The sequence below is a fragment of the Vanellus vanellus genome (assembly GCF_965231255.1).
Source record: "Vanellus vanellus genome assembly, chromosome: 2".
Classification (NCBI taxonomy): Eukaryota; Metazoa; Chordata; class Aves; order Charadriiformes; family Charadriidae; genus Vanellus; species Vanellus vanellus.
Window position 1 is genome coordinate 15,504,558 of NC_138906.1, and position 14,452 is coordinate 15,519,009.

Here is a 14,452-nt window from a genome sequence, read left to right on the forward strand (position 1 = left end):
ACTGGATTTATTCTTTTAAGCAGTAATTTTTGCAATAGCAATTTGGCAGCAGATTCTTGGCATTTGTAAAGACCTGCCTTTGCTCATTTTCAAAAAAGTTATTTCCTTCTCAACAAGATGCATCTTGATTCCAATTTACTGACCATACATCTTAAAATCTTATTCACCAACAAACTCACCCATTTTCATTTTAAAATACAGAAATGTGTGTTGCTAATTCTGTCAAAATAATTGCTACACCAAAGTGAATTACTGAGAATGAAAGCATAATACGTCATAAACTTTTCTTTTTTCCTAGTCTTAGTCTAAATGAGCCAGGTTTTGTGCAATTGACTTTCCTGAAGAAGGATACTTCTCCCTGGTGCAGATAAACAGATCAAATCGAGTTTTCCAGAATGACCAAACACGCTAATAGCATTTGGATTTAGCTCCCATTATTAACAATGCACCCCTCCACACACAAGTATTCATTTAAATAAAAAGTAACCATTAATTGAATGTGTTGAAAGTACTAACAAAGAAATGACTGTAGACTACATAGATGCAGAACAGACAAGGATTCCTCCAATCGAATTTCTAATTACAGTTAGGACCAGATACTATTGGGAAGATAACAGAAGTTTATACTGGAGAGACATCCACCATGCACCCAAGTTTCTTTCTGCTTAAGTTTCCAAATCCCTTGAGAGTCGGGACCAATGCCTACCTGTAACAGAAAATAGATTCTAGTGATAGAGCCACAACAAACAATTTGCAGTCTAGAGGCTGCAACATGGACCTGCAGACTGTACTCACCCTGTCCAGCTTTCACAGAATCTTTAACCTTTGCTGACTTTAGCACTTAAGATGTATTTTCACAGTAAAACAGATGTTTCAATGTTTACTTTACTTTTGTTCCAGACCTGAAGCAGAGCCTGTGGGTCCAAAAGGCAGCCTGTTTCCTTTTTAAATCAATTGATGTGACTGAGGGAAATGAGAAATAATACTCCTTCTTACAAATGGTCTCACTGAGGTACCTAGTGGGATTTGCAAAAGATTTGAGAATGTACATTTTGAGAAAATGCACCCTGCATTTCAAGTAATTTGGGAAAGCTAAAAGAAAACCAGAGTAAAAAAAAAAAAAAAAAAAAAAAAAGATACACACCCTGCCCCAACAGTGTCAGAGCGAAGACTGGGTTAAATATGAATTCATTTTAAATTAAGTGAAGAAGTCTCAGTAACTTCAGTAACAGTACAATTCTATTCCTCCCCTCCTCCACACACACACACTCCCCCCAGTAAAGCCAATTAAGTAGGAACTAAGCCTTTCTTCCTACCACATCAGCAAGGCAATGGTGCTGCTAGTTCCTGCAAAGCTCACAAATACTCTGCTCATAGACAGTACTGGCCAACAATCAATTAGATCAGATTCCTGAATTAAAGAAATACCCAGAAGCAATTTTGCATAAGTATTATTTTCTTTCAAAGTACAATGGAAAGTTGGCATGTACTACATTTACCAGAACTTTAATCTGGTTTAAGCACGTGTTTATTTTTAAAAATCTTCAGCTCTCACCTAAAGGCTATTCCAGAACCCTGTGAATCAGCAGACAGTTACTGTTTATTGGAAAGCTTCCTTCTTTAAGTCACCTTTACTTCCTCTCAGTACTTTGCAGAAAGTGTGAGAAGAACTACACCATCAGCCTTCGCTATAGGCAACTGTCTACAACTGTCCAGAATGTAGAACAGGAAGTATTCAGGATGCAAAATTGAATTTTGATATATATAGACCTCTAATAAAAAAAATATCAGAAAATACAGGAAGTTTAAGGAAATAGCAGCCATAAAACAGACAGCTGCTTTCAGCTACTTACAATATACTTGCATCATGTCACCAGTTTAGGTACGCTTTTTGCCTTTGTCCTCTTCCAGGTACTCATGGGTTTTAAAGCATCTCAAATAACCAGATGTTTAAAGGAAATCAGACACTACACAGGTTAAACAACATGGTTCTATTAAAAACTATCTTTTACCATGGCACTCGGTGACAGCAATACAATACTTTTTTCCACAAAGCAACTAATATAAAAATATGCCATAAAATCATCTGTAGACTAGTATGCTAGTACATATATGTAATCATAGCATTCTTTTATAAACTCTTTCCTGAGATACCTTGGGTTGTTTGATGTTCTTGTATTACGGATGCATCATCTTTATGATTAATCTAAAACAACTGTAAAATAATTTGTATGTGCAGGACACTCAGTAACATGTAAAAAGTAGTATGTAAATATATGGCAAAGAAACAGCTCTTAGAAATTATGCACTTTTTTACTTTGTTACATTTTTTTAACATTTGGCTCCTTGGGAGATGGAAGGGAGGAACATGAAAAACCTGAAATCAGAGCTATGAATCGATGAAAAGCAGGAAAGCATTTCAGGAATGTTAGAAGTTGGAATATAATATAAATGACACAAAGAGAATGCCATAATTCACGTTGGCTATGTATTGCCTTATAAAGCAACTGGACATATTTTCGTCAGTTCACAGTATAATAAATATTTTTACTAATCTGTTTTGGAAGAGCAAATGTCTTTTAGGGTTTCAAGCTCCTCTATAAGTTTCTTGTTCTGAACTTCTAGCACTGCAACACGACTCTCCAGACATTTTATGTATTCTTTCTTCCGACGTCGACATTCTTTAGCAGCTTCCCTGCAAAAAGCAGAAGTAAAAAGTGCAAACAAAAAAGCCATTTGCATGCCATTAGAAAGCTCAGCAGAGCATGGAGACTATGACAGAATTCCAAATTTTGGAATATCTCCCAAATCAGTCTGAAAACACTAAGCAAAACTGGGTTCCACAAGGGCCTCAAGTGTCTCTTTCTCAAGTTCATATGGCAATCTGTAGAATTGCTTCCTCTCATGCCTTGATTAAAGTTCATAATAAACAAGGTCCAAATGAAAGACAGTTATTCTGCTTTATGACAATAAAGATCTTTGAGGGCCTTGAGTTCCTCAATGAGAGTCTTGTTTTGGTTTTCAAGCACAGCCACACGATTTTCAAGACATTTGACATATTCTTTCTTCTTTCTGCGACATTCTCTGGCAGCTTCCCTGGAACCAATACAAGGCAAATGACTACAGGAACAGCCACAGTATGGCAAAGACTGGATAAATGAAATTACCTGCAATCCCTGCAGTTCCACAATAACAACAACAACCAACAACAACTGTTGGATTGCACAAACAGAACAGCAGAAGCAGCCATAAACAATAACATGATTGAAATACAATTCAAAACAACTAGAACTTGAAACAAATTCAGCATCAACAAATACAAAGATGGAATTAATACACAGAGGAACTGAGAAAAACAGTGAGCAACTGATAATGTATTGATTTGAGCTGTACTAAACGTTAATACTGAAAGCAGCAATTCTTCTTCCAGTCACATTCCATTTTGTTTATCAGGAGTTATGATCTTCTGCAATCAAAATCTTAAATCAAACCCAAAGAATTTACATTCAGAAAATACAAGCATAACACTACTCTTTTCAGCTAAAAGTTAGATGCCAAGTTTACAATCTGCTGTAATTTTTTACCTTAATGTAACAATCTACAGTAAAATTTATGTCCAAAAACAATTAAATAGCATTTCAGTATTGCCCACCTGGGCACGTTTCAGCAACATGCGTCTGGGTTTTTTTTAATCTGGCAAATGGCAGTCTGGAGCCATTCTCATAGTTCTGCTCAGAATTCTGTATTCTCAGAATACTGAAGCTAAACACTTTGGGTAGTATTTTCAGAAGCATGTGACTGAACAAGAATTCAATTCCAGAAGAAATTTTAGAAGTACCGGGAGTCCACTCCTTTAACATCTTGGAACATAACAAATTGTCAAATTGTGAGAGTGTAAATTTCCAGCAAGTTATATGAGGGATAGTATAATCACTAGTTTTAAAACTGAAGTGAGGGGAAACAAAAGAAGGCACAATGTAGCAATCCTTGTGAGCAATTTAAAATAAAGGACAGGCATGAGAGCAAAGCAATACCATAAATTCAATCACAAAGCAAGTGGCTATTCAATGTATGAGAGATCCACATAGCAGACTACTTCTTCCGTTAATCTAACTGCCATTGATAGCAGTTACTATGCACTTAAAAAAAAGAAAGTGCCCTAAGAACAGCAAGAAGAATGCACAGAGAAAGACTGGCATTTACAGCATACAGTCAAGTCCACGCCAGTTAAATAAAAGATATGCAGCCACCTCGCACAATATGCCTCACAAAATGACAAGGGCACTGCATGATGAACTTATCCCAGCAGCCAAGTATTTAGGAAAGCCTATCATTATCATTCCATCCTAGAATAAGTCCTCTTCACAGCATCACTAATGGACAGCTGCTAATGAGATCCTCAGATATGTTCCTAACTAATTCTTTGCTGGGATGTTTCATGATGAACAAACCCACACTGGTCATTTTCCTGCCAGTAGGGAAACAAAAATATAAAAAAAAAAATCAACAATAAGTATACCTCCAGATCATCACAGAAATTATCAGAAAGGAACAACACTAATACTGATTTCTGAATTACCGTAATATTTTAGAACCAAAATCCATGTTGATAAGGTCAACTCTAACTTTCCAGAGTTGACAGCCCATACTCAATGCTATAAGGATGTGGGATGAGTGACAAAGAATTTCTTGCCTTCCCTTTGTCAGTCACAGGCAGTGCTCATGACCTTAAGAAGAAAACTTCATTAGAACGTTTTGGGGGTTTTGTTTTGGGTTTTTTGTTTGTTTGTTTGTTTGGTTTTGGTTTTGTTTTGGTTTGGTTTGTTTGTTTGTTTGTGTTGTGTTTTTTTTTTTTTAAATACTGACTATTAATTGTTACATAGTCTTACCTATTTTTCATAAGTCTCAGCTCTCTCTTGCGTGTTGCCTCTTCTGCCAGTTGCTGAGGGCTATGCAAAGTCCCTGGTGAAGCTGCCATTACCACTCCCTGAGGTAAGGTAGTACTGGGAGTTCGAATCTGGTAAGCTGGCATGTCTCCAGTGGCAGCTGTAAAAAAGAATCATATTTTAAACTTTATAGCAAGAAAGAACTATGCAGAAGTCTCTCTGGAAATAACAGATTTCTGTTCATGAGTTACCCAGGATCCCTGCTACATAAAATATTTCACAGGCCCGCAATGTCACAACTATATTTGTTATCATACTAGCTTTTATTTCCACACTGTAAAATAAGTTATCTAAATTGCTCTAGCATGTGGCCCCACTAGCCAGCCAGACTGAAGCCTGTGAAAGCTCCCACATGGCTCTTTTCAGACAAAATAGGGAAAGCTGTTTGAGAAACACTGTCAGAGCACCCACACTTATTTCCTGTTTCAACAATCCCACGAAAAGATTTTCCTGCTGTTGTAGCCACTGAGGTTTATACGCTACCCCCTTCCTCTAACAGAGGCTTCAGGAGTCTACTTGCTTCTGAAGTCAACTTTCTCCTCCTTCCCTGTGACACCAACAGCACCAGCCTTACTGCCTCTCCTCCCTTTACAGCAGCAGCTTGGCAACCCTTGGAAAACCAGTGAGAGCTGCCATTGCCAAAATGAAAAGGAACAGATAAGTGCTCATGGTGAACAGGAGTATGTTCCTTGAGCAAGAGGACCATAAATAGAATGCTGCAGCACTGGCAGGCGAGAGGAGGTAGTGGCAGTTGCACAGGAAGGGGTGTAGCTACACAGTAAATCACAGTGCAAAAGTTCAGATTCAGCTCCTGAGCCTACCAATTTTGAGCTCTCCCCAAGCTAAACACAAATCTGAAATCTGACATGTTATTTGGAACCAATACCTTCCTGATAGTCTCACCTCATTTCTGTATTTCTGAGGTACTTTGTTCTTACATGAGGTACCCCAACTTTAAAACACTGCAAAAATCCTAAGTACTTGTGTCTTGTCTGACACAAGAAAAAAAAAATAATCAAACAAAAAATATATCCCTCTTCAAATCATAAGCAAGTATTTACCTATTCCTTTCCATAAGTATTTTATATTATTGCAGAACAAAACTTCAATTTTTATCATTAAAGTAACTGAACATAAAAGATGAAATTCCAGGGGCTGCTACATTATACTTATTTTATATTTTAATTCTTTAAAGCAATTCAAATAATGGAAAAACTTAACTTGGAAAAATAAAATGTAGACAAAAACATTTTGTGGAGGCTGACAGGTAGAGCAGTAAAGAGACATCGGTCAACTACAGGAGGAAAAAAAGAATCAAAACCAAAACCTAAACTTAACAAAAAAATACTATTATTCTTATAAGTTCATGCGCGTTCTTCACTAACTGAATACAAAAAATAGGATCATGCTGTGTGTAGACTACAATTCCACAGCCATGTCCTGAAATCATTATCAGCTTAAACACTTTGCACCTCCCCCCTCTCTCAGTCCTACGGGTAAAAGTGTTTGTGGAATTACAAGATGAACTGGACCAGTGAACTGACCTGGGTTAGGGATAATCCCCTGGGGATCGGGGACAGAGAGAGAAATCAGCCCAGGACAGCCCTGTGAGCACTAACAGGCAGCCACCCTGAACAGTGAACACAGGGCTTGGTCTTCTTGTATAGCTACAAGATAATTCCTTAACCCTTTAAGTTCTCCACATCTGTTAGCAGTCCCAGTTATGTCAATTGAACAATACTTCAGCTCAGTATTTATAAAAATGGAGTTTTAGAAACTCTTCAGGCTCACCTTTATGCTGGCCACAGTACATATATAGACTCTATGGTAAGAGCTACCTTTTTCTCTTTCTCACCACTAGGTAAAAAAAGAGATGTTATCTTAGTTTGCATTAGCTACAATGAATTAGAAATCAAAGTGAATCATTTTGTAGATCAAGCCATGGGGAAAGACTCATAACCAAGGTCACCTCAGCCTGGAAAGACCAACTACTTTGCTGCCTTTGTTTGATTTACACTTAGATGTCAGCTAACAGGACTTACTGCTGCTCTTAAGAGGACTCAGTGCGATAATGTACCTGCAACATGACTTAACAAAAGTGAGTCCCTATCTCAGCCAGGATCAGCAAACACCACTGTAAGTGTGTTGCATGAATAGTTTGACCAAGTTCCAGTAGTCTCTGTCCCTATCTAACAGTTGGCTCACTTAAAAACCTACCAGCCTGGTAACAAAGATAATTAACCATTTTGGTGGTACAGACCTTGTAAACCCAGAAACCGCAGTTGAGGAAAAAAAAATTGCACTGACAAAGTATCTTTTAGTTGTGCAGTAATATGTGCTTTATGATACATTATTGCAAATCAATTGTTTCAAAGTCTGCAAAATTTTTGTATATCATCCAAAAAAAGATGAAACAAGCTTTAAGCAGGGGGGAAAAATAAATGATGAATTTTTTCAAGGTAAGTCTAATAATGTATCTACATATTGCAGGGAAGGGGCCCTTCCATTTCGGCATCTGAGACAAAAATCCCACACACCTTGATATAGACTGATAAACCTCTGTGGCCATTTCTAATGAAACCCCATGGAAGTTTAATGTCATTCCTAACATATCAGAAGTAGGACTGAGATTGTTAATAAAGCAACAAACCTGGAGATGGTGTATTTCCCTAACACATTGCCCCAAGTCATCTTTTTTTTTTTTTTTTTGATCCTTAAAATTGCAAGGGACTAAAAAGTCACTGAAAATCTGAAGCTCTGAGTTGAGACCTACAAAAAGGAAATTATTAACAGGAAGACAAACAAACAAAAAAACAACCTAAAACCCAAACCACTTTCAGAAGAGTACAACTAACCTTGTAAATTAAGCTTTAAAACTAAACAAACAAAAAAATCAACCACCTTGTATCAGTACGTTCTTGGAAAAAGTAACTGGCTGAACACTAGAGAGCATCCCTGCACTTGAGTTCTTTCAGTGACTATCCAGGAGATAAAATGCCTGATATATTATTTATGATGAAAAAAAGCTTATGTATTAGTACGGCTATTCTCCCCTTCTGTGAGTCATAATGATGGGACTAGATTATCAAAGGGTTTTTAACTTCACCACTAAACTGGCTAAACAAGGCATGAATCATTATTCCTTTGAGCACAAAAAAACCCGAACAAACCAAACCCTGGACCTGTAGAAGATACTTATCTTTAGATTAATGAAACAATATGTACCAGCAACAAGCAGCAGCACGTAGGTACCGGCTGCGAACTGGTTAACATTACAGATCTGCCGGAGGCAATTGACGAAGCAGAAAGGAACTGACTAAATCGCAGCATGACTTGGAGCTGACGTCAATGTGTATCTTGTTTGGAGTTTAACTTTTCCAGTTCCCTACTGCAACACGATTCCAGGAAATCTAATGACGTAAGCCTTTTGAACTCAATTAGCTGAGGAACAGACCATTTTAACAGTGGAGGAGAAAACAAGCAGGCATTACAATATTTAAAATTATTGCTCTCTCATATTTGTTTGCCTTCAGTATTTTCTTTAATAATAAAAGCACAGGGTTTATTTACACTACTGAAACAATGCACACCTTTCTCTTACAGCTATGCTTAAAGCCTATTTTAGCTATCAAATCTGAAGTGTTTATTGCTAAACAAAAAAGCAGTGTCATTTTCACAAAATAAAAGCATTATAAACATAGTAACATATATGACTATCTCCACAACAAAGAAGGATTTAAGAGTGGTGGATTTTTCACCAAAATCCTGCCTCAAAGAGTAAAGATTAGTTATCTGAATCAATCTGCGCAAGAACTCATGCACTAACAGTGGTTTTCCCCTCCCCAAATGAAACTGTTAAAATTGCCCTGAAATCCTACACTAAGCAGATATAACCAGAAGCTATTTGTAGCAGTTTTGAAAGATGAAAGAGTTACAGCAACAGGTTTAAAAGAAAATGTCACAAATACCAAGTAAGCACTGCTTAGCCACCCAGAAATATAATGTAAAAGACTAACAAATTTTTTACCTGTTTCATCTCCTGTTACAGCCATGATCAGCTTCTGCACACACGATTCTCCTGTTCCTCTACCAGAGCTCAGCATGAACTGTTCCAAACTAGCAAGCATGTGCAGGATTACAAGCAAGAGCACTGACATCACAGTGACCTCACTTGCTTACCACTGTCATTAATATGCTCTGTCACTGGAACAGCTCACTGTATCTGCAGCTTAAAGAACTCCTTTTCCAGTAACCCCTTTTTTTTTCTTCCTCTTCCATGTTTCTATAAGCCTAGCTTTGTTCTTTTCCCCTGAATTATTCATAAAGCTACAGAAAACACTCACCACTAGGCTGGCTGCAAAGCAAGACCTGAAAATTCACAGCACTGACTGACAGAAATTAAAACGTGGCTCTAGAATTCATGAATGAAACAGAATGATAAAGTCATGACTGGATAGAAAATAGGGAAATTTTAAAAAGACATGCAATTGTTTTGATTGGAGCAGTTCCACTAAAAGGCAGAGAACTGTTGGAAAGACGTGAGAGACAGGAAAGCTTAATAAGCTATAACAAATAGGTAAATGAAAGGCTAAAGCTCCTTGCAGTGGGGTGGGGGGGAACTCACAACCCACGCATTTAATTTCAGTTAAAAGCTTCAGAAAAGATTGAAGAAAGCTCCAACAAAGTCAGTCAACCTAAAGCTGGTGATTTCAGATGCTGTAACAGGCAGCACAATAACTCTGGATAAGGGCTGCCTCTTCCCGGTTCCCTCCTTTTTCAAAATAAATCCCAGAGATCTGGTTGACTTAGTTTTAAAAAATAATAATAAAAATTTAAAAATAATAATAATAAATAACAAAAATTAAAAAAAATCTCAGCTCCAACAGAGCTACTCCTTGTTTATATCCATTTAAATGAAACAAATTCAGACTGGTAATTCATCAGCTGTGAAACTATACAAAGGACAGCAATAATGGAAGCATCAATGCATATTAATTACTATGCTAATCCTTTTTCCCCATCACAGGTTATCAGAAAATATCAAGCAGAGGGTTTATGTGATGCCATCCACTATTATATGAGCTTCATCAACCTATACTTTAGAAAAAATATAAATACATATGCTATCTGAAAGATTCTGAAACAGATCTTTTCTGCCTTAGGACTGATATTTGGTGTTGGGTTGGGCTGTTTTGTTGGGGTTTTGTGGGTTTTTTGTTGTTGGTTTTTTTTTTTTCTTTTACTTCTGTGATTATTACAAATAAATTTTATATGCTGTCTACCCAAAATCATTATAAAAACATACATAAGTGGAAAGATTGCTAAGCAGAATGTTCCTTTTCTATTATAATCTGTGCTATTACGAGACTAGGTGAACAGTCAACTACAAAGTGTACACAAATGACCAACATTCATAAACTATATTCTTACAGACTTTCTAGCATAGGCAGTATGACCTGTAAGGACATGTTAGAGACTTGTATATCCAACTAATTCCACTGTCTCGCTTCATCCTGAATAACTGTTTGTTGACAATATGCAATTATTATCATAAAGAGATCTGTATTACTGTAAACATCCTCATGTGCTTACATACTCCTTTTATATACTCTTTTTTAAATTAAGTTCTTTTTTTAATTAAGTTTTATTGTTTGGGGTTTTTTTTAAGACTTTCCAGTATCAATAGCATGTATAATAAGTTGAAACCTTTTATCTTCTCATCATCTCTGAGTTCATGATCACTTACTATTCCCTTTGTATTTTTCCCTGTATATGTAGCATTTTTCTTCTGTGTCAACAGCTATGAGCACCACTACAGCACTGGACTTTGTTTGGGCCAATGGAACAGAGAATTCCATATATCAACTTCTCTGTGCATGGACAGAGAACAAATCAATTTAGTTAAAAGCATCCAGAAGCTTCCAGAAACAGGATATAGCAGATATTCAGTAACTGCCTCTGAATCTGTTTTGAAAGTTTTCATTACAGTCAAGACACTTAATGGGCTATACCATCAAGTAGTTGAGCCCATCAACAAGACTGAATAGGGAGGTTCGAGGACATCCCTGTCAGAGGACAACCCTGTAATGAAGAGTCTGTAGAAGGTGGCCAGTCACATGAAATTCCCAAGGACTGAAATGCTGCCAGACACAATCCTTAAGTTCTGTGCGTCCTCACAGACTGGAGAGGTTTTAGGAAACCACTGAGGAGCTACTCTCTCTGCCCTCCCCCCTGCCAAAGCTCTGAAGAATCAAAGCAATACATACAAAAGACTACAGTCAACCTTGAGAGATAGAGAAGTCCTCTAATTTAAGGGATGTGTACACACATGTAAAGAAAACATATTAGACTCATACTCAGAAAACACGCACTACCAGAGTGGGAAATTTGTTTGGGGGACAGCCAAATTTGGTTCTTAAGGCTTTGCTAAGAATGTATTCAGAATAATATTTAGGGAAGTTATAACAATACTCTCTGCATGATGAAAACTAATATTTTGGTTTAGGCTTTTTCATATTATAGTCTTAGAGCTTCCTTGAAATGCTTCTCAAGAGTCTTGGAAAGACAATGTATTTCAGCAAAGAATTAACCACAGGCAATGGAAGAATTCAAATTAGGTATCATCATTCAACATTGTCTCAACAAGTTCAGATATCTACAAGCTATTAGCTTTATTTACATCCTGGGCTTCCTTTACAGGAAAGGGGAGAGAAACAGCCACTTAAAGACAGAATTTATTTCAAACATCCATATAAGGGCAAAAAGAGCACCTCAACCTGGACTTCACCAACTGTCTCAGATATCTGTGTCATTTAGTCGATGACTCTCATCCACTCCATGAATACATATTCAAAGTCTTCCTAGCTCATCTGGTGGTTTATTTCAGATAGCTGTTTTGGCTTAAGAAAGCATTCGTACAGCCCTCCCTTGCTACTTTTCTGTACCGATTAAAAAAAAAAAAAAAAAAGGGAAAATGGAAAATAAATTCCCTACATCCTCCATGGCAGCCATTAATTTAGTGTCTCTGTACAGAAATCTCTTCCCCATTTTCAAAGGTTTTCCTCAGCATAACCCAAATCCCAACCCTGGTATCAATATGAATCCCAGTTACCTTTAGTTCTCAATCTGCCTCAGCATTTCCAAGAGGCTGGGAACAGTGGAAGGAAAAAACAATCCTGCATAAACTACAGCAAGGTTCAAGAATTCACTATTTACAGTTCAATTCATATGTGTGCATTTTATAGAACCTACAAAATGTTCTTCTGTGAGAAAACTAGCTTCAGTAAAGGATCTCCTTTCTAGTAACTACAAGAGTTGTAAGTTGCAAGGAAATTCTCCCCTAAACATATCCAAAGAACCTCAGATCTCATGTTTTACTGAGATTTATCAGCTGCTGAAAACAATAAATTAGTTTCATATATTAAATGAGATGGAGCCTCAGCATCTCATTTCAATCTGTAACAGCACCTTTACTGCAATTAAACATATCTCACAAAGTCCAAACAAGAGAATTCAAAGCAGGAAGTGATTTTGTACCATTATTTCCTCCTCGTAACTTTTTTAATGAAAAGAAATACATGCTTTATTGAGCAGAGAAACTGAGTCTCCTCCTAAGACTGTCTTTCATCTTGTTATGCATAAATATTTTATTTAATATCGCAATAATGTCAACACAAAATAAAAAAACTTTTAAGAAAAATTGTTTTATGAAAAAAAACTAAAATGCAGTAGACTAATAAAATATACCTTGAACAACAACTTGGCTTCCAGGAACAAAAAACTGTTGTGTGCCGTCAGGTGATTGTCCTGCATATTGCACAATGGTAGCACCTGGCTGAGGAGCTCCTGAATTTGTCATTGTTAATGTCTGTAGTCCATGGACACCATCAGAGGATGGATTAGAAATCTGGATTGTACCACCTTGAGTTATAGTAACTAAATATAAAAAGAAAAAGAAAAGTTAGGCAATAGAAAGAGATATAACACATTAAAAAGCACATCTCCCTTTTTAAAATAACACGCAGGCTCCATAGGCATTAAGGGAGGGGGAAAAAAAAGAAAGAAAAAATGAGCAAGCTGTTGTTGCGGTCTGGCCTCCAAAGCAGAAAGTGCTCCATTTTGGGGCAGGGTGGAAGAGAAAGAAGCGAGAAGAATAAACCATTGTCTCCTCTATTCTTCACAAGACCCAGGACAAGAGCAGGTTCCCAGCAGCATGGGAGCTTCCCAGACAGATTTGTCACCTCTACCTCCCAGAGACGTTATACACAGCTGAATTCTGCCTCTTACAAAGTTAGCACCAAAAATGGTATGTCTACACCATCACAGTACCATACCACATAAAAACAGTCAGTTTGGGTTCCTAAGCAGTAAAACATCAGCACAGAATCATTCAAAGTTCTTGGCTCCACAGTGAGCCTGGGTAAACAATTATGTCACAGCTGTCCTGCAATTATTAATTCAGATCACAATCCAGTACTTTCTAAACAAGAGTGAATTAACTCCAGTAACTCTCTCACTTACAGGACTGATTGCTGCCATAGAATCATCAAGGCTATATGATCTTAAAGGTCCCTTCCAGAGTCCAACCATTAACCTAACACTGCCAAATCCACCACTAAACCATGTCCCTAAGCACCATGTCTACCTATCTTTTAAATACCTCCAGGGATGGTGACCCAACCACTTCCCTGGGCAGCCTGTCCCAATGCTTGATAACCCTTTTGGTGAATAAATTTTTCCTAATAACCATCCTAAACCTCACCTGGCATAACTTGAGGCCACTTCTTCTTGTCCTATCATTTGTTACTTGGGAGAAGAGACTGACCCCCACCTCACTACAACCTCCTTTCAGGTAGTTGTAGAGAGCGATAAGGTCTCCCCTGAGCCTCCTTCTCTCCAGAATAAATAACCCCAGTACCCTCAGCTGCTCCCCGCAAGACTTGTGCTCTAGACCCCTCACCAGCTTTGTTGCCATTCTCTGGACATGCTCCAGCACCTGAATGTCTTTCTTCTGTCTGAAAAGCAGCATTCCAGGAAGAGGGACTTGCTGAAAATCCAAAAACTACCTACCAGCAGGCCTGGTGCTTCTCAATTCTCCATTATATCCCCATGCCTTATTTATCAGTCTTCAAAACCACTATCCCAGGATGTCTGTCTCTTTCTTTACATGGCCAGCACATCAGAATGCTGCCAAACATACATACATGCACAACCTCTGAACAAAAAACCCAGGCCCATAAGGTGAAATCCTAACCATGATGCCATATTCCCAGAACACAACAAGTGCCCCCCACCCATTCACTGTCCTGATTTCAACCACTGCACAGACCTTCATTGTGCTGGAGCTCTACTGGAAAGTGGACCTTCAATGAAGAGTACAGGACTCTTCTGGACAGTCCCTGGAGTTCTACATCATGCAGGTGGATGGAGGTAAGTGGCACCTTCATTTCTAGCTAGGACTGAACATGGTACTGATACCATTTTCTCAGTATTATCAACAGCTCTAA

General features: G+C 37.7%; 1 protein-coding gene across 5 annotated transcripts in view; it reads right to left on the reverse strand.

The window, feature by feature from the left end:
• Window positions 1-1,748: 1,748 nt before the first annotated feature.
• CREM (cAMP responsive element modulator) overlaps window positions 1,749-14,452 on the reverse strand; it is a 34,044-nt gene continuing 21,340 nt past the window's right edge. Inside the window, exons 6-8 of one of the 5 annotated variants that reach the window (XM_082478975.1) lie at window positions 12,693-12,881; window positions 4,890-5,046; window positions 1,749-2,695 (exon numbers count right to left, since the gene is read on the reverse strand). In XM_082478975.1, the coding sequence (XP_082335101.1) occupies window positions 2,551-2,695; window positions 4,890-5,046; window positions 12,693-12,881 (491 nt within the window). In that variant the 3' untranslated portion in view covers window positions 1,749-2,550. Of the gene's footprint in view, window positions 2,696-2,892; window positions 3,097-4,889; window positions 5,047-8,973; window positions 9,055-12,692; window positions 13,170-14,452 lie in introns of those variants that run through there. The other 4 variants (XM_082478979.1, XM_082478977.1, XM_082478976.1 and 1 more) reach the window with 4 other exon arrangements.